Here is a 25,641-nt window from a genome sequence, read left to right on the forward strand (position 1 = left end):
ATTTACAAACCAGGTGGCCTGCACTGTTCACAGTAAATGAAGTAAGTGTTAGTGATATTTACACAACAATAAATTCTAAATTACATTGGATTCCTCCACAGTAGGCCTATATTTCATGCCCATCTTTATTTCCCTTCTTTTGTGCAGAATTCATAAACGGCCACTTCTGTCAAAGCTCTTGGCGCAGCTGGACAGATACACTGCTAATCTACACAAGCTCTGCAGCGGCAAAGGTGGTGCTTCTGGACTGAAGACATCACAGCACACAGCACACATTATGGCAGTTACAGACAAGGTGTGGTAAACTGGGTTTTTATTTATTTTATTTTATATAAAATATATATAATCATATAAAATATGTAAGGGATAATGTATAGAGAGGCGGTCGTTATAGCGAACACAACCCCGGCAGGCTGAACGGGACCCCGACGCGAAGCAGAGCTTGAATCCTGAAGGGGTTGTATTCGCTATAACAACCGCCTCGCTATACATTATCCTGCTTATTACATGGCTACCTACAAAATAAATAAATAATTTGACACAAATTATTGATTTAAAAAGGAGTTTATTGATTTAAAAACGATTGTATTGCTTCCGCTAAAGAATATAGTCTGTTCCGTCTCTACGGTTGCGTCCATAGCAACGCTCTGTTCCCTTTCGTTGTCACTCCGAGTTACGTCGGATGACGACGAATGGGGTTTCGCTTAGAAAGCCTATCATCTTCGAGTATATAAAAACGAGCCAATGGCAATGAAACGCCATGGGTCTGCGGAATTTGCATAGCGTAACTCCGCCCCACCCTGGGGGTATATAAGGAAGTGCGCTGGCAACATGCAGATATGTTTTCGCTTCGGAGCCAAGTTCATTACTTCACTCCACAGCCAATTCTGAGTTATCATCTCTTTCTCTTCGAGACGAGCCTCTCTCCAAGTGTTGGTGTGACAGCGAGTTCCAGCGAGTGCACATTCCCTGCTTATCTGTGCAGTGATTTGCCAGTGTGTGTGTGTTCTCTCCCTGATCGCTTCAGCATTTGCGGAGAAATCTCCTTTCTAAAAGAGCTTACACGGTGCACGTCTTTTTAAAGATGCCTCGCCCGTGCACTTCTGGTTGCGGTCTATTTGTTTCTGATTCTGATGGGCACAATCTCTGCCTTGTGTGTCTGGGTGTTGAGCACGCTAAGGCAGCGTTTGTGGATGAGTCATGTTCCCACTGCGGGAACATGCCCATCGCACGGTTACGGTCGAGACTCAATGATCTGTATAGTAGAGTCCCCTCATCCGCACCCCGATCTACGAGCTCCGCGAGAGCTGGTACTTCGGCTGGCGGCCAGGGTGACCTGAGGGTGACGGTGTGGAACCAAGCGCCGACTATTCCACGCTCCACACCCCCCTCTACCTCCGTGCAACCCGCGAGTGCTCCGAATGTGACCGCAGTACAGTCCTCTGACTTGCCGCGGGTCTCATTCGGCGCTCCAGATGAAGATTCAATGTCGATCGCGGCATCTCAAGGTGGGCAGGAGTCCTTGGGAAGTGATGATTCGGCTGTGCTGCCGCCTTCGGGTGTGCCAGCATTGCCCGAGTCAGATCCCGAGCTGACGGCCATGCTTTCCCGGGCAGCCGCGGCCATTGGACTAGAGTGGTCCCCGCCACCTGGTCCAGTGCGCTCGCGGCTGGACGATTGGTTTTTGGGAGCGGCCGCTGACCCTCGTCGCCGCCCAACCCCAATGCCTTTCTTCCCGGAAGTGCATGAGGAGGTCACGAGGTCCTGGAAGGCACCATTGTCTTCCCGTGATCGCTCGGCGACCTCCTCCGCCTTGCCTCCTCTCGATCTGGCGGCTGCCAAAGGGTACACTGGGGTTCCCCAGGTTGAACGCTCTGTTGCGATGCAACTGTGTCCTCAGAGTGCTTCTTCCCGTGGCGACCCAAAGCACCCCTCCAAAGCCTGTAGGTTCTCCTCCACCCTCGTGGCGAAGGCCTATAGAGCTGCGGGGCTGGCAGCCTCCTCACTGCATGCCATGGCGACACTCCAGGTCTACCAGGCCCAGATGTTGCGTGACATGCACGAGGGGAGGACTGACCCAGGGCTCTTCGATGAGCTGCGTGCCGCCACCGACCTTGCTCTCCGAGCGACGAAGGTGACCGCACGTTCCCTGGGTCAGGTGATGTCCACCTGTGTGGTCCAGGAGCGACACCTGTGGCTCAACCTGGCTGATATGCGGGAGGCCGAGCGGACCTGGTTCCTCGACACCCCCATATCCCAGGCTGGCCTCTTCGGCGGTGCAGTCGAGGACTTTGCCCAGCAGTTCTCGACTGCCCAGAAGCAGACTGAGGCTCTAAAACACGTCCTGCCCCGGCGGCCCGCTGCTCCAGCAGCGCAGCCGTCGGCACAGGTGCCTCAGCCCGCTCACCGCCGAGGACGCCCTCCTACGGCTCCCGCCCCTCCCGTTCGGCCCCAGCAGTCCGCTGCTTCCGGGTCGCAGCGTGGAGGAAGCCGTAGGAAGGCGTCACAGCCCCCTCCAGCCCCGCGCCCCGCTAAACGCCAGGCCAAGCGGCGCTCCTGAGGGTGGCTGCTCAGAGATGACCCCCAGTTCTGTGCAGGAGACGGTAGCAGGGCCGCTCCTTCCCCCGGTGGAGGGCCGGGGGAGAATCCTTGGTTTTCCCATTCCCGCTGCTCGTCCCACGACGTGCAGCACCCTAATGTGGTTAAAAACAGAACTGACACACTCATCTCTGAGCACACAGAGTTCTCGGATGACAGCATGCGCCGCCCACGGGCCACGCCCCTCTCATCCCCCTCTGTCGCCAGTCCCCTGCCAGAGCACGCCCCCTTGGGACGCTGGTCCTCCCCTGGCCTCCTCTGGCAGGATGCGGCAAATGACCGTGCCCCCGCACAGGGCCGCTATGCCACCCTCGCCTGGGCCGGTCATTTCGCCTCGCTGCACCACCGAGGGTACGTCTGTGGTTCGAATGACCCCACTGGCGCAGTTTCTGGGGGCCTGGCTAGAGCTCCCCAGACTGTCCCGCTGGGTCGCGAGAACCATCAGGCTTGGCTACGCGATTCAGTTCGCGCGGTCTCCTCCCCGCTTCAGGGGAGTCCGCTTTACTATGGTCGGTGGCAATGCCCCTGTCATGAGAGCGGAGGTCGCCACCCTACTGGCGAAGGGTGCGATCGAGACTGTCCCTCCAGCCGAAATGAGGTCCGGCTTCTACAGCCCCTACTTCATTGTACCGAAGAAATCCGGTGGGTTACGACCGATCCTGGACCTGCGTGTCTTGAACCGCTCCCTTCACAGGCTGCCGTTCAAGATGCTCACGGCCAAACGCCTTTTCGAATGCGTACGGCCACAGGATTGGTTTGCAGCGATCGACCTGAAGGACGCCTACTTCCATGTCTCCATTCTTCCTCGACACAGACCGTTTCTACGGTTTGCTTTCGAGGGGCAGGCATACCAGTACGCGGTTCTCCCTTTCGGGCTAGCCCTGTCTCCTCGCGTCTTCACGAAAGTCGTCGAGGCAGCCCTTGTTCCCCTACGAGAACACGGGGTTCGCATCCTGAACTATCTCGACGACTGGCTGATCCTAGCTCACTCTCGAGACCAGGTTTGCGAACACAGGGACCTTGTGCTCCGGCACCTAGCTCGTCTGGGCCTTCGGGTCAACTGGGAGAAGAGCAAACTCTGCCCCGTGCAGAGGATCTCTTTTCTCGGTATGGAGATCGACTCGGTCGCCATGTGCGCGCAGCTTACGAGCGAGCGCGCGCAGTCACTGCTGACTTGTCTTCGTCAGTTCGAGGACAAGAGTGCGGTCCCACTGAAACTCTTTCAGAGGCTCCTGGGGCATATGGCATCCGCAGCCGCAGTAACGCCGCTCGGATTGCTTCATATGAGACCGCTTCAGCTTTGGCTTCGCGATCGAGTCCCGAGGTGGGCATGACAACACGGCACGCTCCGAGTCCCAGTGACTCCGGCCTGCCGTCAGACCTTCCCCCCGTGGTCGAACCTCAAATTTCTACGGGCCAGAGTTCCCTTAGAACGAGCTTCCAGGCATGTTGTTGTATCAACAGATGCCTCCGCCACGGGTTGGGGTGCCATGTGCAATGGACATGCTGCCGCGGGCTCCTGGACAGGACCCCAGCGTCTTTGGCATGTCAATTGCCTCGAGTTGCTGGCTGTACGCCTTGCCCTGCACCGCTTCCGGGCGTTGCTCAGGGGTCAACACGTACTAGTCCGATCAGACAATACCGCCACAGTAGCGTACATCAACCGTCAAGGTGGTCTACGCTCCCGCCGTATGTCGCAACTCGCCCGCCACCTCCTCATATGGAGTCAGAAGCATCTGAGGTCGCTTCGAGCCATTTATATCCCGGGACACCTGAACCAGGCGGCCGACGAGCTGTCTCGAGTTCGGCCTCTCGCTGGAGAATGGCGACTCCATCCCCAGTCGGTCCAGCTGATTTGGGATCAGTTCGGGGACGCACAGGTAGATCTGTTTGCCTCCCGCGACTCGTCCCACTGCGACCTGTTTTATTCCCTGTCCGAGGGCACGCTCGGCACGGATGCACTGGCGCACAGCTGGCCGCGGGGCCTACGCAAGTATGCGTTTCCCCCAGTGAGCCTCCTTGCGCAGACTTTGCGCAAGATCAGGGAGGACGAGGAGCAGGTAATATTGGTTGCCCCGTATTGGCACAACCGCACCTGGTTCCCAGAACTAGTACTCCTCGCGACAGCACCTCCCTGGCCAATACCTCTGAGGAAGGACCTGCTTTCTCAGGGACGGGGCACCCTTTGGCACCCTCGTCCCGATCTTTGGAACCTCCACGTGTGGCTCCTGGACGGGAGGAGGTAGGTTTGAGTACCCTACCACCAGCGGTGGTGGCTACCATCACTTCCGCTAGAGCATCGTCCACGAGACATGCCTATGCGTTGAACTGGAATCTCTTCGTCAACTGGTGTTCTTCTAAACAGCAAGAACCCACGAAATGCCCGATCAGTGTCGTGCTTTCCTTCCTGCAAGAAGGGTTGGAGCGAAGGCTGTCTCCCTCCACCCTGAAAGTGTATGTTGCCGCCATTGCCGCACATCACGATGCAGTTGAAGGTAAGTCTCTGGGGAAGCACGACCTGATCATCAGGTTCCTGAGAGGAGCGAGGAGACTAAATCCTCCCCGCCCTCCTCTCGTTCCCTCTTGGGACCTCTCAGTGGTTTTAACTGCCCTGCAGAGTGCTCCCTTTGAGCCTCTGCAATCAGTGGAGCTTAAGTTCCTGTCAATGAAGACAGCGCTCCTGGTTGCATTGGCCTCCATCAAGAGGGTAGGGGACCTGCAGGCATTTTCGGTTGACGAAGCGTGCCTGGAATTCGGGCCGGCTAACTCTCACGTGATCCTGAGACCCCAGCCTGGATATGTGCCCAAGGTTCCCACCACACCCTTTCGAGACCAGGTGGTGAACCTGCAAGCGCTGCCCTTGGAGAAGGCAGACCCAGCCTTGGCACTGCTCTGTCCAGTACGCGCCCTCCGTGCTTACGTAGACAGAACGCAGTGTTTCAGGACCTCAGACCAGCTCTTTGTCTGTCATGGTGGGAAGCTGAAGGGAAAGGCTCTCTCGAAGCAAAGGTTGTCTCACTGGATAGTGGACGCCATTGCTTTGGCTTACCAGCAGCAAGGTCGACCGTGCCCCCTTGGTGTGACGGCCCACTCCACTCCCTCTTGGGCTCTAGCGCATGGCGCCTCGCTAACAGACATCTGCAGAGCTGCAGGCTGGGCGACACCTAACACATTCGCGAGATTCTACAATCTCCGAGTTGAGCCAGTTTCTTCTCATGTACTCGCTTCAACTAGCCGGTGCTAGATTCTGCTCAGGTGTCTTCGCTTGCTTGCCATTCCTCTCCACGGACGGGATACGTGCGATATTCTCCTCAGGTGAGCCTAATAAGCCCTGAGTCTCCTCCAGCACTGACGACGTCAACGCCAGAGTTATGCCACCGGCAGCTTTCGCGCTTGGCTAGGTGCCTCCATGTGCATGGTTCCCCCTCCGGGCGACCCCCACATGTGTATTTCCACTGTAAGCCTCTCTGAGCATGTGTCTTTCCCTTGGCAAGCCACCTTGCCACCCCTGGGGTTGAAATATTCCACCTGCGGCTGGACACCCCAGTGTTACTCCGTATGCAGCCCTTCGGGGTCATATGTGTATTCCAAGTCCCCCCCTTCGGGTTGGGCATGATTGCATATTTCCACTGAGATAAACTTCCCAGTGTACCTTGGTATTCCTGTGTTAAGTAGGAGTCCTTCGTCCGTGCCAGTCTCACGACAGGGAGCTCAGACTTACGCAGGGCACTGGAAGACAGTCGAGAGGTGGCGTGATTACACTGGGAACCCCATTCGTCGTCATCCGACGTAACTCGGAGTGACAACGAAAGGGAACGTCTCGGTTACGTATGTAACCCTCGTTCCCTGAGTAGGGAACGGAGACGTTACGTCTCCCTGCCACTTCCGCTGTACCGCTGGAACGCCTGAGTTCAGTCTCGGCTCCTCAGCGAAGACATATCTGCATGTTGCCAGCGCACTTCCTTATATACCCCCAGGGTGGGGCGGAGTTACGCTATGCAAATTCCGCAGACCCATGGCATTTCATTGCCATTGGCTCGTTTTTATATACTCGAAGATGATAGGCTTTCTAAGCGAAACCCCATTCGTCGTCATCCGACGTAACGTCTCCGTTCCCTACTCAGGGAACGAGGGTTACATACGTAACCGAGACGTTTTTCATAGCAACGGTGTGTTATACTTCGCAGCGGCTGTTATCTAGAAATAACTACATTCTACATTGGAATTCAACCAAGCCATGTAATAAATATATTTACAATATACTATAATCAGTGTTTTTTATATATATATATATATATATATATATTTATAATTTTCAGTGTGATGGCTTACACACCAAGCGAGACTGTGTCATAAAAAGTCTGTAGGTGTTTCTCAATGTCAAGGATACTTCCTTGGCAGGACTGGTCCTTCCAAGTCACTTCCTTCAGAGGCTAGGCGAGGCTCCTCTTTAGCATTCGGAGAACACGTAAATGGAACAGGCTAGCAAGTGCACGTCAGTGCGTCATTATGTCAGTGAAAATGAAAAACAGAGCGTTGCTATGGACGCAGTTCTGTTCACTCAGGCAATATAATCGTTTTTAAATCAATAAACTCCTTTTTAATCATATTGATTATTTGACTGTTAAGTGTGTTTAAACAGTGCGGGTCAATTTGACCCATAACATAATGGATGTAATTATTTTTTATAAAACTTTTGTTTGGTAACGTAAATATATTTACATTTGAAAGCACATTGATCCGTTAATGCTCCGACTCCGTTAACGTCCAACATTTTGAATTTTTTGAACAAGATAGCAAAGCTGCGCGCATAGGATTGTGGGTGATTTGAGAGAATCAGAAGAGCGCGAAGGCTACACATATGCATCCTTTCCTGTATATGGGATATTTTTCGAATGAAGGACTCAGTCCTTGGTGGAAATTCCGAGGATCCTCGACATTGGAACAGTCCTTCGACGGATGTCGATGACGTAGCATCCTCGAAATTCTGGCTTCCGAGGATCCTTCCTTGACATTGAGAAACGCCTTGTGTGTGTACCTCAATGAGGACATTACAACACTTGTCAAAGAAATTGAGGTTTGTATATGTACTTTTTGTAATGACCTAAACCTATTGCCAGCCTGTTAGTCCAGTCATTTTATGAAAAAGGTTGAACAAATTGCAACAGAAGCAAACTCAACTGATTTTGTATCCTCAATATGTCCTGAGTAAGGAAAAAAAAGTCCAGAAGAATCCCATTAGGGGAAAGTTTAGAAAAAGACCCAAATATAGCCATTCATACGCCTATTCTTTATTTTCCTCACGTGAATAGGGTAAAAATGTTAACCTTTAGATATCACCATGAAAATTACTGAGTTGATTACTTACATCAAGACAAACAAAAAATGTATTACAAGTTATTTTTAATTGTTTGTTAACATGGACAAACGGTGCATAATCTAATTATCTGTGCTAAATTGCATAAATACCACAACAGATCTAAACATTGGGTATAGCAGGTGAACATGTCTTGTTGAATCTTGTTGACATTAAAATACAGTAAAATACTTGATGTTCAGGTCTGAATGAACCCATTTAGGGGCTACCCATGAGCATTAATACATAGAGGCAGGAGGAAGTACTTTAAACCAGCGTTTATTAATTATTATTGCAGAGATGGGGTTTGGGTCTGTGGGACTGTTTCTGGGGGTTCACTTTTTATTTTACTTACCTTTTGTCTTCTGCATTCTCCTTACCATTGTCTCCTGTTCTTCCCTCAGACTCGTCCCCCAGAAACAGTCCCAGCCCCAAACCCCATCTCTTGATAATTAATAAAGGCTGGTTTCTAAAGTACTTCTTCCTGCCTCTATGTATTAATGCTCATGAGTAGTCCCTAAATGGGGTCCATTCAGACCTGAATATCAAGTATTTTACTGTATTTTAATGTCAACAAGATTCAACAAGACATGTTCACCCAGCTATACCCAATGTTTAGATCTGTTGTGGTATTTATGCAAATTAGCACATACGTAATTAGATTAAGAATGTTTGATGTTGAAATTTGGATCCCTGTTACTTGTTGGCACACAGGTTTAAAACTACGAAGTGTAACATGAGTAATAACCACAGAAAGTACAGTTTGGGAGGATGCATAAAACTGTTGCATTAGTGTGTAAAGTGCTGTATTATGTCATTATTTGTTTCTTTTGTCAGACTGGATGCTTCTTTTGACTTGGGGAGCAAACTGCACACAATAAATGTTTGAAAATTTAACGTGTTTGACCGTTTATTCAATAGAATTAAGGAAATGTAAGATAGTTATATAAAGCAAGTAATAACTATTTATTTGAAACGAGTAAAGTTTATTTAATACACAATCTTGAATCACAGTTCATTAGTTCCATTCACGTCAACTGAACATGATGGGGAAGCTTAAATAAAATGTAAACTTTTACGTTGGATTTATGTGATTAAATTGGATGGAAAATTGACATGTAACTGAAATACATAAGGTTTAACTTTTGGGGTTAAATATTTTTTTGAGTGTACAATCTGACCAAGTCTGTTTTCACACTGAAGTGATTCACTATTACTGACACAGTTAATAAAGCAGGCGTTGGTGTTTAAAGCAGGCGTTGGTGTATAAAGCAGGCGTTGGTGTATAAAGCAGGCGTTGGTGTATAAAGCAGGTGTTGGTGTATAAAGCAGGTGTTGGTGTATAAAGCAGGTGTTGGTGTATAAAGCAGGTGTTGGTGTATAAAGCAGGTGTTGGTGTATAAAGCAGGTGTTGGTGTATAAAGCAGGCGTTGGTGTATAAAGCAGGCGTTGGTGTATAAAGCAGGCGTTGGTGTATAAAGCAGGCGTATAAAGCAGGTGTTGGTGCATAAAGCAGGCGTTGGTGTATAAAGCAGGCGTTGGTGTATAAAGCAGGCGTTGGTGTATAAAGCAGGCGTTGGTGTATAAAGCAGGTGTTGGTGTATAAAGCAGGCGTTGGTGTATAAAGCAGGCGTATAAAGCAGGTGTTGGTGTATAAAGCAGGCGTTGGTGTATAAAGCAGGCGTTGGTGTATAAAGCAGGCGTTGGTGTATAAAGCAGGCGTTGATGTATAAAGCAGGCGTTGGTGTATAAAGCAGGCGTTGGTGTATAAAGCAGGCGTTGGTGTATAAAGCAGGCGTTGGTGTATAAAGCAGGCGTTGGTGTATAAAGCAGGCGTTGGTGTATAAAGCAGGCGTTGATGTATAAAGCAGGCGTTGGTGTATAAAGCAGGCGTTGGTGTATAAAGCAGGCGTTGGTGTATAAAGCAGGCGTTGGTGAATAAAGCAGGTGTTGGTGTATAAAGCAGGTGTATAAAGCAGGTGTTGGTGTATAAAGCAGGTGTTGATGTATAAAGCTGTGCCAGTGAGCTTTTGTTCTCTCTCCTCCTTTGTGTTAAACATTTTAATCAACTTCACATTTTGTTCTCACACAAACCCTGTGTTGCAATAAAGCTTAATGATAATGTCCTTTAATGAATGTTTGAAAGGTTTGTTCACATATCAGAGGTAAATGAAGATCTCTTTAATATCATAAAGTGAAGTTTCCTCACCTCAGGACACAGTTTGAGTCTCGTAGCTCGTCTCTGAGCCGCTGCTTTGAGTCTCCTATCTTATTGTCTCTCAGATCAAGCTCTTTTAGAAACTGCAGTGCTTTTGAGTTAGTCAAAGACTGAGTTAGAGAAGAAACATCTGTAATGCCACAGTCATGTAGACTAGAAAGACACAAACAGAGGAAGAGATATTATCTTACAAACAAATCATTAAGGTGAAGAATTTTACATATAATGTGACCTCAGACTCTTCATGAGATATTGAGTATAAAGTGTCTTGTTTTAAACTGTTGAAGTGATTTAAAACATTTCTTTCGTCTGTGAATGTGACTGACCTCAATCTCTCCAGTTTTATTGCCGCCATCTAATGGAGAAATAATGCAACTTCTGTTGCTGTTCACGGTCAAGGACTATTTCTTCCAGCGGAAGGAAGGCTTTTAGTGATTTTACTTCATGCAAGTTGCATAGATACATATTTATCGGCTTTAATATTTGTATTGTGTGGAAACCGTTTAATAAAAGCAATATAAAAGCAGTAAGGTCCTCGAGTCTAGTGCTGTATGGTGAATAAGTGACGGCTGACTCGATTCACATCGAGCCTAACATCGCCCTTCAGTCGTGACTTATTCACCATACAGCACAGCCTCCAGGACCTTATCGCTTACATACACATTTTGCTTAATAAATGAAGATTTAGTGAAAAGCACCATTAGTCCAGTATAACTGTAACTCTGTCAGAATAATCTACTGTCATTTGTTACGCTGTTTTTAGTCTGTTCTCACTTCTGTATTGTTTCAAAGCAAAGATTTGTCAGATTTCAGTATATGAAACAATTTTATAGCCACAAAGTTTCAAATGCTTCAGTTTAATGCTCTTTCTACTGATACACATAACAAGCCGTTCACTAATAGTGTTGCTGAATCTTTCTTCAGATGGAGAAACACCAGAAAGTGCAGCGCTATAAATCAGGGGTCCCCAACCCCCGGGCCGCGGGACATTTGGTACCAGGCTGCACAGAAAGAATTTAATAACTTACCGTATTTTTAACTTAAGGCGCATCAGTCAAAAAATGCACCATGAAGAAGAAAAAATATATATAACCTAAGTCGCACTGGACTATAAGTCGCATTTATGTAGAAATTTATTTCACACACAAAAAACCCGGTCGTTATGCCGGTCGTATCATTTTATTTTGTTGTATTTATCCGCCACACCTTAAAGGCCGGCCCGTGAAAATACTGTCTGATATTAAACCGGTCCGTGGCACAAAACAGGTTGGGGACCGCTGCTATAAATGATGAGACTCGAGTCCAGTTGCCTTAAAATATAATAAACAGTAAACATTAATCTCACTGTAACTGCTGTACAGTATAATGATACTCACTGTAGTTTCTCCAGCTTGAATTGTGGGTTCATCAGTAGATCACTGAGGTTTTTCACTCCAGACTCTCCTAGTTTATTCCTGCTCAGGTCCAGCTCTCTCAGGTGTGATGGGTTTGATCTCAGAGCTGAAGTCAGAGCAGAACAACCTTCATCTGCCATATAACAGCGGCTTAACCTACATTAGCAGAAATGAGAAAAACAAACTCTTTATTCTCTTTCAAATATAAAAACACTTTTTCTTTCTTGTATGTGAATGTGACTGACCTCAATCTCTCCAGTTTACAGTGTGAATCCTTCAGTACGTCACATAAGTGCTTCACTCCTGAGTTTCCTATTATATTCCAGCTCAGGTCCAGATCTCTCAGGTGTGATGGGTTTGATTTCAGAGCTGAAGTCAGGATGAGACTCTGTTTCTCTGTAATACTGCATCCACTCAGACTGAAGACAGAAAGAGAAAATGACTGAGATCAATGTTCAGTTCATGTGTGAGTTAAAAACATCATTAATAAATGCCGTACAGTCACTAATACACCAGCAAAATCATGGAGACTTAATGATATGAACAAACCAAGACAGGAGCATTTGAGGAAACTAGTTACAATCCAAGTCTGGATCCGTCCTCACTCCACATATAAGTGAATTTATCACTGTAGATTAATATATAGGATCAATATAGAAACAATAGAAAAGTTAACATTTAAATGGACTGAATTCACATTTTCATCATCAGAAAATCTTGTACATGACTCACAATTTATATAAAGTCATTTTTAAAGTGTAGTTTACAACCTATGAATACATTTTGCTTAATAAATTAAGATTAAGTGAAAAGCACCATTAGTCCAGTATAACTGTAACTCTGTCAGAATAATCTACTGTCATTTGTTTTACGCTGTTTTTAGTCTGTTCTCACTTCTGTATTGTTTCAAAGCAAAGATTTGTCAGATTTCAGTATATAAAACAATTTTACAGCCACAAAGTTTCAAATGCTTCAGTTTAATGCTCTTTCTACTGATACACATAACAAGCCATTCACTAATAGAGTTGCTGAATCTTTCTTCTGATGGAGAAACACCAGAAAGTGCAGCGCTATAAATGATGAGACTTGAGTCCAGTTGCCTTAAAATAATCTAAACAGTAAACTTTAATCTCACTGTAACTGCTGTACAGTATAATGATACTCACTGTAGTTTCTCCAGCTTGAATTGTGGGTTCATCAGTAGATCACTGAGGTTTTTCACTCCAGAGTCTCCTAGTGTATTCCTGCTCAGGTCCAGCTCTCTCAGGTGTGATGGATTTGATCTCAGAGCTGAAGTCAGGATGAGACTCTGTTTCTCTGTAATACTGCATACACTCAGACTGAAGACAGAAAGAGAAAATGACTCAGATCTATGATGAACATCTTATTAACCCTTTAAGCCCTGAAGGCATAAAAAAAAAAAAGTAAAGTAAAGAATCAAAACACCAAAACTAAATCAGGGAGAGCTAAAAGGTGGGTATCATTTGATAGAAAACCTTTTATATTTCTAGTATTTTTTTTATTACATTTGGACAATCTCATGCTGAGACACTGCTGATAAATGTTTTTGACATATTACAGTACATGGTACCACAAAATATTTCATAAATTCATAAATTATGAAAAAGTTCAGACTCTAAGCTTTGAAATGACACTTATTTTGTGTTGATCAAGGCAGTAGTTTGAACAATATGATTATTAATTTTTCCGTAGCTAGGTGGCGTCGCCAGCGGTTCACTCCGGTTTAGAGGGACGACTCAGAACTCGTCAAGAGTTGATTGAAATGGTTAGATGCATTAAAAAGCAGAGTTTCTAAGCTTTGAAGTGATATATATTTTGTGTTATTCCATTCAGTGGTTGCTTAGTAATGTGATTATGATTTTCTCATGGGGGTTATAGGGGTTAAAGAGCTACAGCAGGGATATAGTCTGTCATTTAGTCTATAGTTCCCATATTCTGCTTGTAATCGTGTCACACTAGTTCTGTTTGCTGGAAACTGTTGTTTATTCTTTAATCTGTTTCTTATTTTTTTATTATCTCTTGTTTCTTGCAGCAGCAGATGCAAATCTCATGATATTTCTGCAGAACAACATGTACACAATCAGTGCATTGTTTCAAATACTTTAACTGCAATTATTTACTAGTTCAACACCTTATTTTCATATTGACCAATGGCAAAGGCCAGAGGCCTCATGTATAACCGCTGCACTAAACAGGTCCTGATAGAGGCGTACGCCACTGCCGACGTATAAATTGTGATTTATAAAAACAAACTTGACAGGAAAATTTGCGCACCTGCACACAAACTCTGAGCTAGTGTTGGGCGATATGCTCCATTTTTATATCGTCCTATCGTCAGCCTGTGAGATCGGCGATACACAATATTATCGTGAGGGGGGCGGGGCTTATTTATGTGATTATTAACTTGCTTATTTACTCGTTAATTTCCTTGTTTTATTAATTCGTTTTATATATGAGAATTGTTTTCTATTTTGCTAGCAAAGGTGGAGTGTTTATTAATAGGCTAAATCAGGTTATTTCCCAGTATAGTGAGGTAAAGAAAGATCCTAATCATTCTTGTATCTGACTCAGAGTATTTCAACATGTCAGCGGGAAATGTACGGACACACATCCTCCTCTCATGCCGTTACAGATGCAGCATTTTGACTCTACTTCTGCACGAGATGGGAACACGTTTTAATAATTTCTTAGGTCAAGAAAGAGTCGGAGTTTGTGATATATGTCCTCCTACCAGTGCATGCACTTCACATATCGCACTTCAATAAGCCCAAAGAACGCGGGTTAATGTGTTTTAAATGCCGGGAGAAATCAGAGGCAAAAATCTAAAAGTCGATCGGTTATACTTAAACTTATGACTTGACTCCGATAAAGGAAAACGGGTTAATGTGTTTGCATGACCACATGCATTGTCAGTTTATTCAGCATAATCGAATTAATAACGTGCATGTAAACGATGTAAACGCGCTCATTCCCTGAGAATGAAAGCAGAAACGGACTGAGCTTTCGCTGCATTAACGGCGCGTTCTCTCAGAGACGACGGTGGATATAACGGTATAGCAACTATCTTAATTTACTGGCTTAATATTTCTCTTGTGGACTTTATTGACAGTGAAACAATTAGAAGAATATTACTTGTTAAACAAGAGTTTGAAGTGGCTTTTGATTTTCACAGACGGCAGAGTTGTGCTGCGTTCGTGAACTAAAGACTGTTATCAGGCCTATATAATTTTAGTGATATTATTATTATCATTAGGCTAATATTTTGTAATTGTATTGTTTTTAGTGTTATTAGTGTCATTAAATGTTTTGTTAATGTGCTATGGAAACAAAATACTGCCGAACAGCGATGCCGTCTTCATCTTGGCTCTGTATAAGAATGATGCGTCTGTTAAAGGAGAACTCCGGTCAATTTTAACATTGAGCTAATTTTTTTGTACATTTGGAGTGCTGTCAGTACAGAGAACAACGACAAAAATGGGTGTTGCCTACACCGTGTTATCCTCTTTTTAAAATTTGCACCCTGTTGACTTCAATGGGGCAAGTTTTAAACCTGCTTTTAGCCTCTTAACATCCTTGATGTGTCATTACAAGTGCCCAGGTCATGTGAGTGATTCCTTCTGAGTGAACGCGGGTGAATCTGACTGCAGTAGATGTGAAAGATATTAATAAAAATGATGTTTATTCAGCCAGCGCACATACCTGTATTTACATCCTGTTTTCGGTTAAAGTCCACAGTAGTCGATTGTCGAGTTCACGCGCGTGATCATAGGTACTAAACAGTACTGTACTGACAGCACTCCAAATGTACAAAAAAATGAGCTCAATGTTAAAATTGACCGGAGTTCTCCTTTAAAACAAGCACTCTTGACAATTTGTGAATGGATCTCATACGCACGTCGGTGAAGTCGCAAGTGTGGTTATGTGGTGATGTCGTTATGAATTTAGGCAAGGTTAATTAATTGTAGTTCATAATTAATTTAATAACAATACTAGCTTCATAATAATAATAATGATTTAATACATTAAAGGGAAAACGAGCTAATTATCGTATTGATATCGTCAAAGGCATCTGCCAGCAGCCATATCTCTGACTATCGTCCATACACGATACTATCGTCTATCGGCACAACCCTACTCTGAGCCGAGCGAACGCACATCTGAGACGGAGCAGTTTGGTGTCACTGATGGGGGATTCTGCACAGGTTCTGCCGTACGCACGGTTTTATAAGTGAAGATTTTTTGCTGTACACCCTTTTTGTCTTTCAGGCGCACATACACTTTTAGTAAGGATCCTACACACAGTTTTACAAATGAGAGCCCAGAAGATGCAATCCTACGGTATAATCGGTGTAACTTAAACAGTAAACTTTAATCTCACTGTAACTGCTGTACAGTATAATGATACTCACTGTAGTTTCTCCAGCTTGAATTGTGGGTTCATCAGTAGATCACTGAGGTTTTTCACTCCAGAGTCTCCTAGTGTATTCCTGCTCAGGTCCAGCTCTCTCAGGTGTGATGGGTTTGATCTCAGAGCTGAAGTCAGAGCAGAACAACCTTCATCTGACATACAACACCCGCTTAACCTACATTAGCAGAGAGAGAGAGAGAGAGAGAGAGAGAGAGAGAGAGAGAGAGAGAGAGAGAGACACCTTTAACACACCTTCATTTATAATTACACTGTACAGACATACCTCAAACAATATTTAACCGTAACACATCCTTTATATTTACAAAAAAAGAAAAACCCAAACCTTTGTACAATTTCATTATTTAGATAAAACATTTAATTCATTTGAAAAGATAATAATGAATAAATTAAAAATCTCATACACATATCTATTTTCTCAAATGTACATACACATATATATCCACTCAAAAACATTCATAAATTTAGCAAATTATTAAATCAAATTTTACAATCCTCATTTTTTAACCCCTTTCATGTCAAAGATCTCAGACGGCCCCAGATTACTGCTGTTCAACATTCATTACTCGTTAAAACATCACACTCTTGATCTGGACAAACTGAGCAACTAAACACATCTCTTCATCTGAAACAAGAAGCTGATAAATGCATGATTTCGAGTATATGTGGTTTGTGTGTGATGTTCGTGTGATGTGGGTTATTTTCATATGAATAAAGCATGTTTACAGCAGACCCGGCGCCAGACACAACTTCACGGACGGGCATTACAGTTTCTTCAGGGGGGCTCAAATGAGATCAAACTAATTGCATAATAACATTAAACGATAATGATCAATTATGAATATGATACAATGATAATGATCAATAGTAATCTACATAATGTACTGACGCTAACAAGGTTGTGCTGTTTAGGCTCTCGCAGCCTCTCGAGTTTTATATTTATATCATGATACAGTTCGGCAACACCACACAACCAAGTGCTGAATACCATCACGACTGCAAATGTAACACTGATTTCAACAGTTCAATAAACAAGTAATTAATATTAAGTCACTTACATTCAGTGTTCGAATTGAGGGGGGGCTGGGGGGGTCCGGGACCCCCCATAAGCATCAAGGGACCCCCCATAAGGCCTAAAAAAATTACCTCGGGGGGTCCCCTGGTTTTTCATTAAAACTAAATTAATAGAAACATAATTTATTAGGTAATATATTTTTTTTTATCAAAGTATTGCGCTGCCGCTCCCATTAGAAAGTAATTCAAATTAGATTTGCGTCTGAAAAGACGCTCAAATTTATAAACAGATAAAAAAAAATTTGATCGTGCCATTTATATGCCAAAAATAGTTTTTTTTGTTTTTTTTTCGTGTAAATGATACGCACTGCAAACCCCTTGGGTAGGATTAGGGGTGTGGAGTACGTGTATATTACACGCTATAAAGTTCGTATCATATACACGCAAAAACTATTTTTGGCGAATAAATGGTAGCCTACGAGAAATAAAGTTCGTGCTATAGATAAGCACTTTCACGAGAGTCTGGCAGAGTGGATCCTCATTTTCACCTCACGATGACGGTAAGATAATATTTCTTTCTTTTATGATTGTTTGGTAATTTACTGATCTGAATAGAATTTCGACATTAACGCTTGTCTGGGACACGCGCGTGTGTTTTTTAAGGGACAAGTGAAAGAGAATTGTAGCCTACTTGCCCAACCGGACAAATGCCCTGATTAAAACAATTTTCAATATCAAAAAAAAAATATATATAAGAAATGACGTACTCGGTTACTAACGTAACCTCAGTAGTAGGGAAAGAGTATAGAGAGTAAAAATTAGGGAAAGAAATGCCCTTTATAAAGCTAAAAAAATTATTCTGATAAGAGTGTTTTCCAACAGTGATGTAATGAAGTTTGAAGGAGTAAAGCCTCTGTTTAGGCTGGAAATGTAATTTTGACAAAAGAAGAACTTTTATTTTAAATAAATCTTAATTTTAAATCAGCCTACTTCAGTGTGATATTTTATCATATTATCATGCTTAACAGTTAACACTGAGAATTTGAATAATTGAAATGTGATGATCAGATGCAGATATCTAAATCAGAGAATATCATAGGTTCGGGAGGTTGGCGAGTGGATTATTTATTTTTAACAGCAGATTCGGGGGACTCAAAGTGCACCAGATTAATGAATTTATCTTTAAAATGTACAAAATTTTCTTACGGGGGGGCATGCACCCGAACCCCCCTAGAGGTACCGAGCTCCACCCACAAAAATACTGTGGGAAACACAGTAGGCTATATTATGGTCTACGAAAAATACGGGGCAAGGGCAGGGGGACCCCCCAAGAGCATTGACACAATTCGAACACTGCTTACATTTTAGATGCTCAATAATTCCAGTCCAAACAAAGATCACAGCAGAAGCAGAACGCATCTCACAGTCAACCGTGTTTTCATTACTGAATGATTCAGCGTTTTGAACGAATCGGTTGAGTCAAAGATTCAATGACCCATTCATGAACGACTACTTTATTCTTGATGAATCAGTGTTTGAACGAATCGTTTGAATAAATGACTCAATGACTCGCTTAATAACACCGCTTATCACCTACTGCCATCTACTGGTGGTTTAGTTTCATGTTTAAAAGTGTCATTCTTTTCAACTTTTCTTATTAAATATTAAAAAAAATATTTTTAAAAAAAATATCATAACATTATTTAATGTAAGTGATTTAATTTGATTGGTAACAGTCCTATAGTGTCTTATTCTAATTTAATGTATTGATCATATTTAAGAGTTTAAAATGAAAGAGGAATCTTTAAGCATATATTTAATAAGATTAGGGGAAAATGCCCTTTATAAAGGTAAAAATATCACAAAAAATATCGCAAATATGTCAAAGCTGATTGAGCTCTGATGGGAATATTGATTCATAATCAATTATATACAACACGATTGTCACAATGTCAAGCCCTGACACGTTTTATTTATTTATGAATTTATTGTTATTACAGTCAATATCTTTTTGTTACATTTTTTTTTAAAAGCAGGGACTTAATAAAATATAAGCAACTCGCCACTCCAATAAGTTTAAATACAAAAACATAATGTAAAACTAATAATATAAAACTATAATATAATAAAAACTAATAATATAAAGCTAGGTCTACTCAAAGAGCTATTTGTTTTATTTTAAGGGTTTATGACATTTTTCACAATGTCTAGACAAGGACCTTTGTAAATAAAATAGGGTTATTCATCACCATTAGTAGAGCGGTAGGTGACGTGTGCGACAGAGAGGAATCTTCTTAAAACGCTCTCCTTCCACATCCTGAACTTGTTCGTTAGGGCCTTTTCAATGCCAACTTAATTACATTGGCCTTGTGTCGATGAAGCATGCTAAGGCGATGCTCTGGAAGGACGTTCTTTAGGTGGAAAAACCGTCCTCACTCCACAAATAAGTGAATTTATCACTCTAGATTAATATATAGGATCAATATAGAAACAATAGAAAACTTTTAAATCAAACATTTAAATGGACTGATTTCACATTTTCATCACCAGAAAATCTTGTACATGAATCAAATTTATTTAAAGTAATTTTAAAGTGTAATTTACACTCAAATATAAAATGGTTAGTTCCAGTCCTTGGTTCTGATTGGTCAATATCTGTGTGTTATTCACGATAAAACACGGCTATGACCGCTTCACCCAACGGTTCTGTGTATCACTACACAACACCCCTAGCAACCACTCTTAGCAACGCAACACATGTTTGATCTCACTGATATTGCTCACTGAAGCTTATAGAGTAGAGTATGGTGAGAGGTCGAGTAAGTAAATGTACCTGCATTTACAGTAGATTTAGCATTTTCCTTCAGGTCAGTCCTATATTCATAATAAAACATCGTTTGAATGTCCGCTGCGATATCTTGTTCTTTTAACAGTCAAAGGGTTTTCTCGTTCCTCTAGTCATTTATCAGTCGAGTCTTGCTTTTCCGTGATCACAAGTTTCAGTCCTTTCAATATAAAGTCTTCTCTACTGACTGACTCACTCATAAAGACAGTGTTTGCCGCCATCTAATGGAGAAATAATGCAACTTCTGTTGCTCTTCACGGTCAGGGACTATTTGTTCCAGCGGAAGGAAGGCTTTTAGTTATTTTACTTCATAGATACATATTTTTCGGCTTTAATATTTGTATTGTGTGGAAACCGGTTTATAGTCAAGTCAAGTCATCTTCATTTATATAGCGCTTTTAACAGTGTAGATTGTTCCAAAGCAGCTTTACAGTGATAATAGGAGATTACAGTAACAGAGATTGTTCTGGTTTTACAGCAGCTCTAGAATAAAGTTATTGTCCAGATAAAGTTAGTTTGATTGATTCACTTCCGTCGCAACGATCATTAGTTATTAACTTAGGGGCCGCAAACACACACCGTTCTCACAGAAAACTCTTCAGTTCTTTCTGCGCAAACTTCAAAAACGCGAACCCGTGAGAACGCTGATGGCGCACACATGTGTGTTACGAGTTCAGTCTATAGGTGTGTGTGTTTGAGTATATGTGCGCAGGCGTGTAGTCCTTCCCTACAAACCAACCCTCAACACACTACTGTCTGGCCTTAACATTTAGCCACGCGACCCAGAATTATCCCGACAACGCTTTATCTGTAGAGAGGGAAAGGAAAAGCAATATAAAAGCAGTAAGGTCCTCGAGGCTGTGCTGTATGGTGAATAATGGAGCCTTCACGTGCTATGGAAAGATGATATTTTCCACTTGTGAACTGGTATTTACCAGTGTGTTGTGTTCAAGTGCTTTTGTTGTCGTAATGTAGGGAAAAGATGGACTCACAGATCCAGACCTGTTATTTGGCTAAAACAATTTTAGATTGCTTAAGTCATCTGCTACAGCAAGAAGATGATTTATCAAAACTCAAACAGTAGCCTAAATAATATGCTGTATATTTTCTATATCATGAATAGTAGAGATTTTTTTAACCACAAGGGAGTTAATAGAGCTAATATTTCTGTTTTAGCTGTAAACGCTAGGTCTACCCTTATGTGAAGCATAGCTACAGATGCTACTCAACCAGAATGCCTATTACCGCCGCGGCAAAACTACCGCGGCAAAAATAAACCAGTCGCATTTCAAAGTCATTCGTGAAATGACCGCCAGGAGGCGCAAAGGGATATTGTGCAAAACAGCAGCAATTGCTGCATTTTTTCAATTGCCGTAAGTGGGGTTAATGTCAATTAACAGTAAGGATGAAATACTAAAACTATGGTAAACAGAATAGAAAATTTTTTATAAGGCCAGAAAAATAGAACAACAAATTAAAAATAGAGACGATAACAATATAACCTGTATTTCATATTGTAGGCCTAGACGTCGGTGGGCGACAAGGCTATTCCCCGGGGAGCAGTGCGATAAAACACACACACACACACACACACACACACAAAAAAAACACACAAAAAAAGTGTTTATACCAAAAATAACAAGCAAAAGTAAATTATGTGCAATGAAGCTGATTATTTGTACTATTCTATTGAGGAATGAGGCGAATGAAGAGCGCTTCTCGCTCGTGTGAGCGAACACACATTGGAACGTTTGGGCATTTCGCAAAGAGTAAAATCATGGCCGACTAGTAGAACTTACGTTTTGATCATTTAGATGACACGGGTTCAAATCCCGAACCAACTTGGACTACTGTAATTTTTATATTAGCCTATTAATGCATTTTATAGCCTATTATTGATGCACAGAGATTTGTCTAGTTCTAAAACTCACCATAGTTACACCATAATTTTTTGCTTATATTTATAAAATAAAATTACCATGCCTTTCCATTTTACACTAAGGAACAAATATTATGCAATGACTTTACATCTGTAGCCTATAATAATTCCAATCGTAATTTCAAAAGCAGTTCTGTTATATATATATATATATATATATATATTGCTACTTCACCAATAGACCATATAAAATATATAAAATAAAGATATGCAACAGGCGCGTTTAAACGACAAACAATAAAATCAGAACCAGTATTCTGTTACGTTCATGGTTCCAGTGGCAGTAATGCATGCACGGCTTTGTTTTGGAGATTGTTGTGAATGAAATATTGAAGTTTATAATTAAGTGTTTTGGCACACCACGACGACTGGCGCTATGCATTGTTCTAAAGTCGGCTTTCATCATGGCATGTTGAATTAGTGTTCGACAAACGCGGCGGCGCGTTCATTTGGATTTATGTTTCTTTTAACAGCTAAAATAACTTAATAGGCTACTCTGTAATTTTTCGGTCATACAGCAGTGATCTCAAACTCAATTCCTGGAGGGCCACAGCTCTGCACAGTCTTGCTCCAACCCTAATCAAACACACCTGATCCAGCTAATCAAGTCTTCAGGATTACTAGAAACTTCCTTGCAGGTGTGAGTTGGAGTTAAACTGTGCAGAGCTGTGGCCCTCCAGGAATTGAGTTTGAGATCACTGGAGTAGAGTATAGTATGGAAGCTTGTTTCCGCCACTAAATAATAAATAAATAATAATAATTGTGACTTTTTATCTCACAATTGCGAGTTTACATCTCGCAATTCTGACTTTATTTCTCAGAATTGCGAGATATAAAGTCAGAATTGCGTGAAATAAAGTCGCAATTGCGTGTTATAAAGTCAGAATTGCGAGATATAAAGTCAGAATTGCGTGTTATAAAGTCAGAATTGCGAGATATAAAGTCAGAATTGCGTGAAATAAAGTCGCAATTGCGTGTTATAAAGTCAGAATTGCGAGATATAAAGTCAGAATTGCGTGTTATAAAGTCAGAATTGCGAGATATAAAGTCAGAATTGCGTGTTATAAAGTCTGAATTGCGAGATATAAAGTCAGAATTGCGTGAAATAAAGTCGCAATTGCGTGTTATAAAGTCAGAATTGCGAGATATAAAGTCAGAATTGCGAGATATAAAGTCAGAATTGCGAGATATAAAGTCAGAATTGCGTGTTATAAAGTCAGAATTGCGAGATATAAAGTCAGAATTGCGTGAAATAAAGTCGCAATTGTGTGTTATAAAGTCAGAATTGCGTGTTATAAAGTCTGAATTGCGAGATATAAAGTCAGAATTGCGTGTTATAAAGTCAGAATTGCGAGATATAAAGTCAGAATTGCGTGAAATAAAGTCGCAATTGTGTGTTATAAAGTCAGAATTGCGTGTTATAAAGTCAGAATTGCGAGATATAAAGTCAGAATTGCGTGAAATAAAGTTGCAATTGTGTGTTATGAAGTCAGAATTGCGTGTTATAAAGTCAGAATTGTGAGAAAAAAAGTCAGAATTGTGAGAAAAAGTCACAATTATTATTATTTATTTATTATTCAATGGCAGAAACAAGCTTCCATAGTATAGCCTACATCATTTAAACCTGTAAATGTTTCTTCATATTAGGCGAATGACAAAAGTTTGTCTGTCGTCTCTGTCTCCAGGAACTGCACGTCACAAAAATGAACCGAAAGCCACTTGCCTCAGCTCAGTCACGATATGAAATCGGCTATGTCTAAAGCCTGATTATGAAATCCATATGAAACCGAGAGGTACAGAGGATCTACTCAAACATGTTTAGCTATCATGCGAGCGCTTCCCAATGAGGAAAGGACAAGGAAAGGGTGAAAATCTCGCTCTAATTAACCCCCTGAGGTCGGCTGTCGCGCCGGCGCAATAGGCTCGTTTTTTTCCTTATCAGTGCAACAGAGACGAAAAATGTGTTTTGATCTTACATACTTGTGTTTTACATCACTCGATCCTGTTAAGTGTGTATTATTTTTGTGTATACTCACAATAAAAACAAAGTGTTGTGCTTTTTGCCAAATAAAGAAAAATAAACATGATGTGAGTTCTACCTTCTCTCTGTCAGTGTAGTCCATTCTGAAACGCGTCCGAAAATTAACTGTAACTCAGCGAATTCTCAGTCAAATAGGCATACAGACACACAGGCATGAAGCTTGAATTCTCTTCTTTTAAATGAAGTAATTTTTATATAAAAAATATATTCTCAGTTTATGTAATGTGTATGAAAAGAGAGAGATGTCAGTCGTTCTCATGTCACAGCTCATTATGTTTTAATGTGACTCCGCCCACGGAGAGCTCGCGCTATTCAAACCCAAATAATCTGAGGTGATCCAGGCAAACCCGTGAACGCCCACATCAGCTGGATAACACACACAGCGAGTTCACTTTCAGACTCATGTACTTTACGACGCTGTGAGGAATAATACTATCTTGATAATAATCCTGGAAAATTTTCCTCAGAAGTTCTGGAAGTTTCATTTTCGAGGAGCAAAGGGATCCGGCTGAGGAATAGGTCAGTTTTATATCTGCTTTGTTCTAATCGCAATAGTGTCTGTACACGCTGAATGAAATGAACGCACAGATGCATGCTGTTATGTAGCTACAGCTGGCAAAAAGACTGTTCAAAAATGAATCGCGTTTCTGTGTGTGAATGAATGAACAGCTTTTACCAAACTCTATTGCTATACTGAGATGAGTAAAAATCGGATAGATTATAACGTTTTTACTGTTAAATACTGCCACATCAAATAAGCTTATAATGTTGCCAATTTCTGCTCACATGAATTGAATTACGTATGATAAAATGTATACTTTAGTTTTTACAAAGAAAGATTACACTGGAAATATTGTTACAATTTTAATTGTTGTTGTAATTGTATAACCTTTTTAATAAAATAGCACAAAAAATATATATATAATAAAAAATATATATATATAATAAAAAATATATATATATAATAAAAAATTATAATATATATATATTATTATATATTATATATATATTACCTGAGGAGGCCCCATTGTCTCCTCAGGTGTGAACCACTCAATATTCATGATGGTGTACAAAATTTAAATCAATGTATTGTGTTATGTGAATGATTAGGCAGGATGATTTTCACATCATTTTGAAGAAAAAACTCTAGGCGACAAAATGCATTATTCAGAAGTCTTATTGACACATATTTAGTATGTGTTTTGTGGCCTTATTTCAGACATTTTTGTTTTTTCAATAACCATGCATAAACATTATTCTCTTTTAAAAATACAAACATGTACATACATGTTGCTCACATATTATGGTAGCCCTGTTTGTGCTAAATAGAGTGTAATTACACCTTTGCCATTAATATGTTTATAAGCAACTGAAAAAAGCACAAATGTCAGGGCATGTCAGAACATCTGAAGGACCCCAAAAACACCTCAGACCCCAGAGGGTTAAATGTAGGCTAAATCACCCTGAATTAAATTGTAAAAACAGCTCAAATAAATGTATTTGTCAATGTTGCGATATTGTTTCATTTAAGTTCATAATTATTCTATAAATGTTATTTAGTTTAACAGCAGCACGAAGCACTGTGGTTCGAGATTTATTTGAATAAAAAAATAAAAAACTTTATTCACAAATCGCACCCTGGTTGTAAGGATTCAAAGATCCCTGTGGAATTTAAATATTGAGTTTAACATTTTGTTCATGACAACAAATGAACATGCGTTTGAAGATTGTATTTAGTTTTGCTTGGAAAAAGCTGGCCCAAACTTAAGTAGCGTTTTAATTCTTCAAT

The 25,641-nt window shown here is 41.8% G+C and overlaps 2 protein-coding genes across 2 annotated transcripts in view; one reads left to right on the plus strand and one right to left on the minus strand.

The window, feature by feature from the left end:
• Positions 1–25,641, plus strand: part of LOC311303616 (uncharacterized protein) — a 291,878-nt gene that overhangs the window by 33,098 nt on the left and 233,139 nt on the right. The gene's annotated exons all lie outside the window — the stretch shown is intronic.
• The window catches only part of LOC311304120 (NACHT, LRR and PYD domains-containing protein 3-like), a gene marked incomplete at its 5' end in the record, with an annotated part of 63,858 nt that overhangs the window by 2,374 nt on the left and 35,843 nt on the right, over positions 1–25,641 (minus strand). The window contains 5 exons of the mRNA XM_084430979.1: positions 10,164–10,325; positions 11,549–11,722; positions 11,812–11,985; positions 12,733–12,906; positions 15,997–16,170. Of these exons, the coding sequence (XP_084287105.1) occupies positions 10,164–10,325; positions 11,549–11,722; positions 11,812–11,985; positions 12,733–12,906; positions 15,997–16,170 (858 nt within the window). The remainder of the gene's footprint in view (positions 1–10,163; positions 10,326–11,548; positions 11,723–11,811; positions 11,986–12,732; positions 12,907–15,996; positions 16,171–25,641) is intronic.

This window comes from Rutilus rutilus (assembly GCF_951802725.1).
Source record: "Rutilus rutilus genome assembly, chromosome: 14".
NCBI lineage: Eukaryota > Metazoa > Chordata > Actinopteri > Cypriniformes > Leuciscidae > Rutilus > Rutilus rutilus.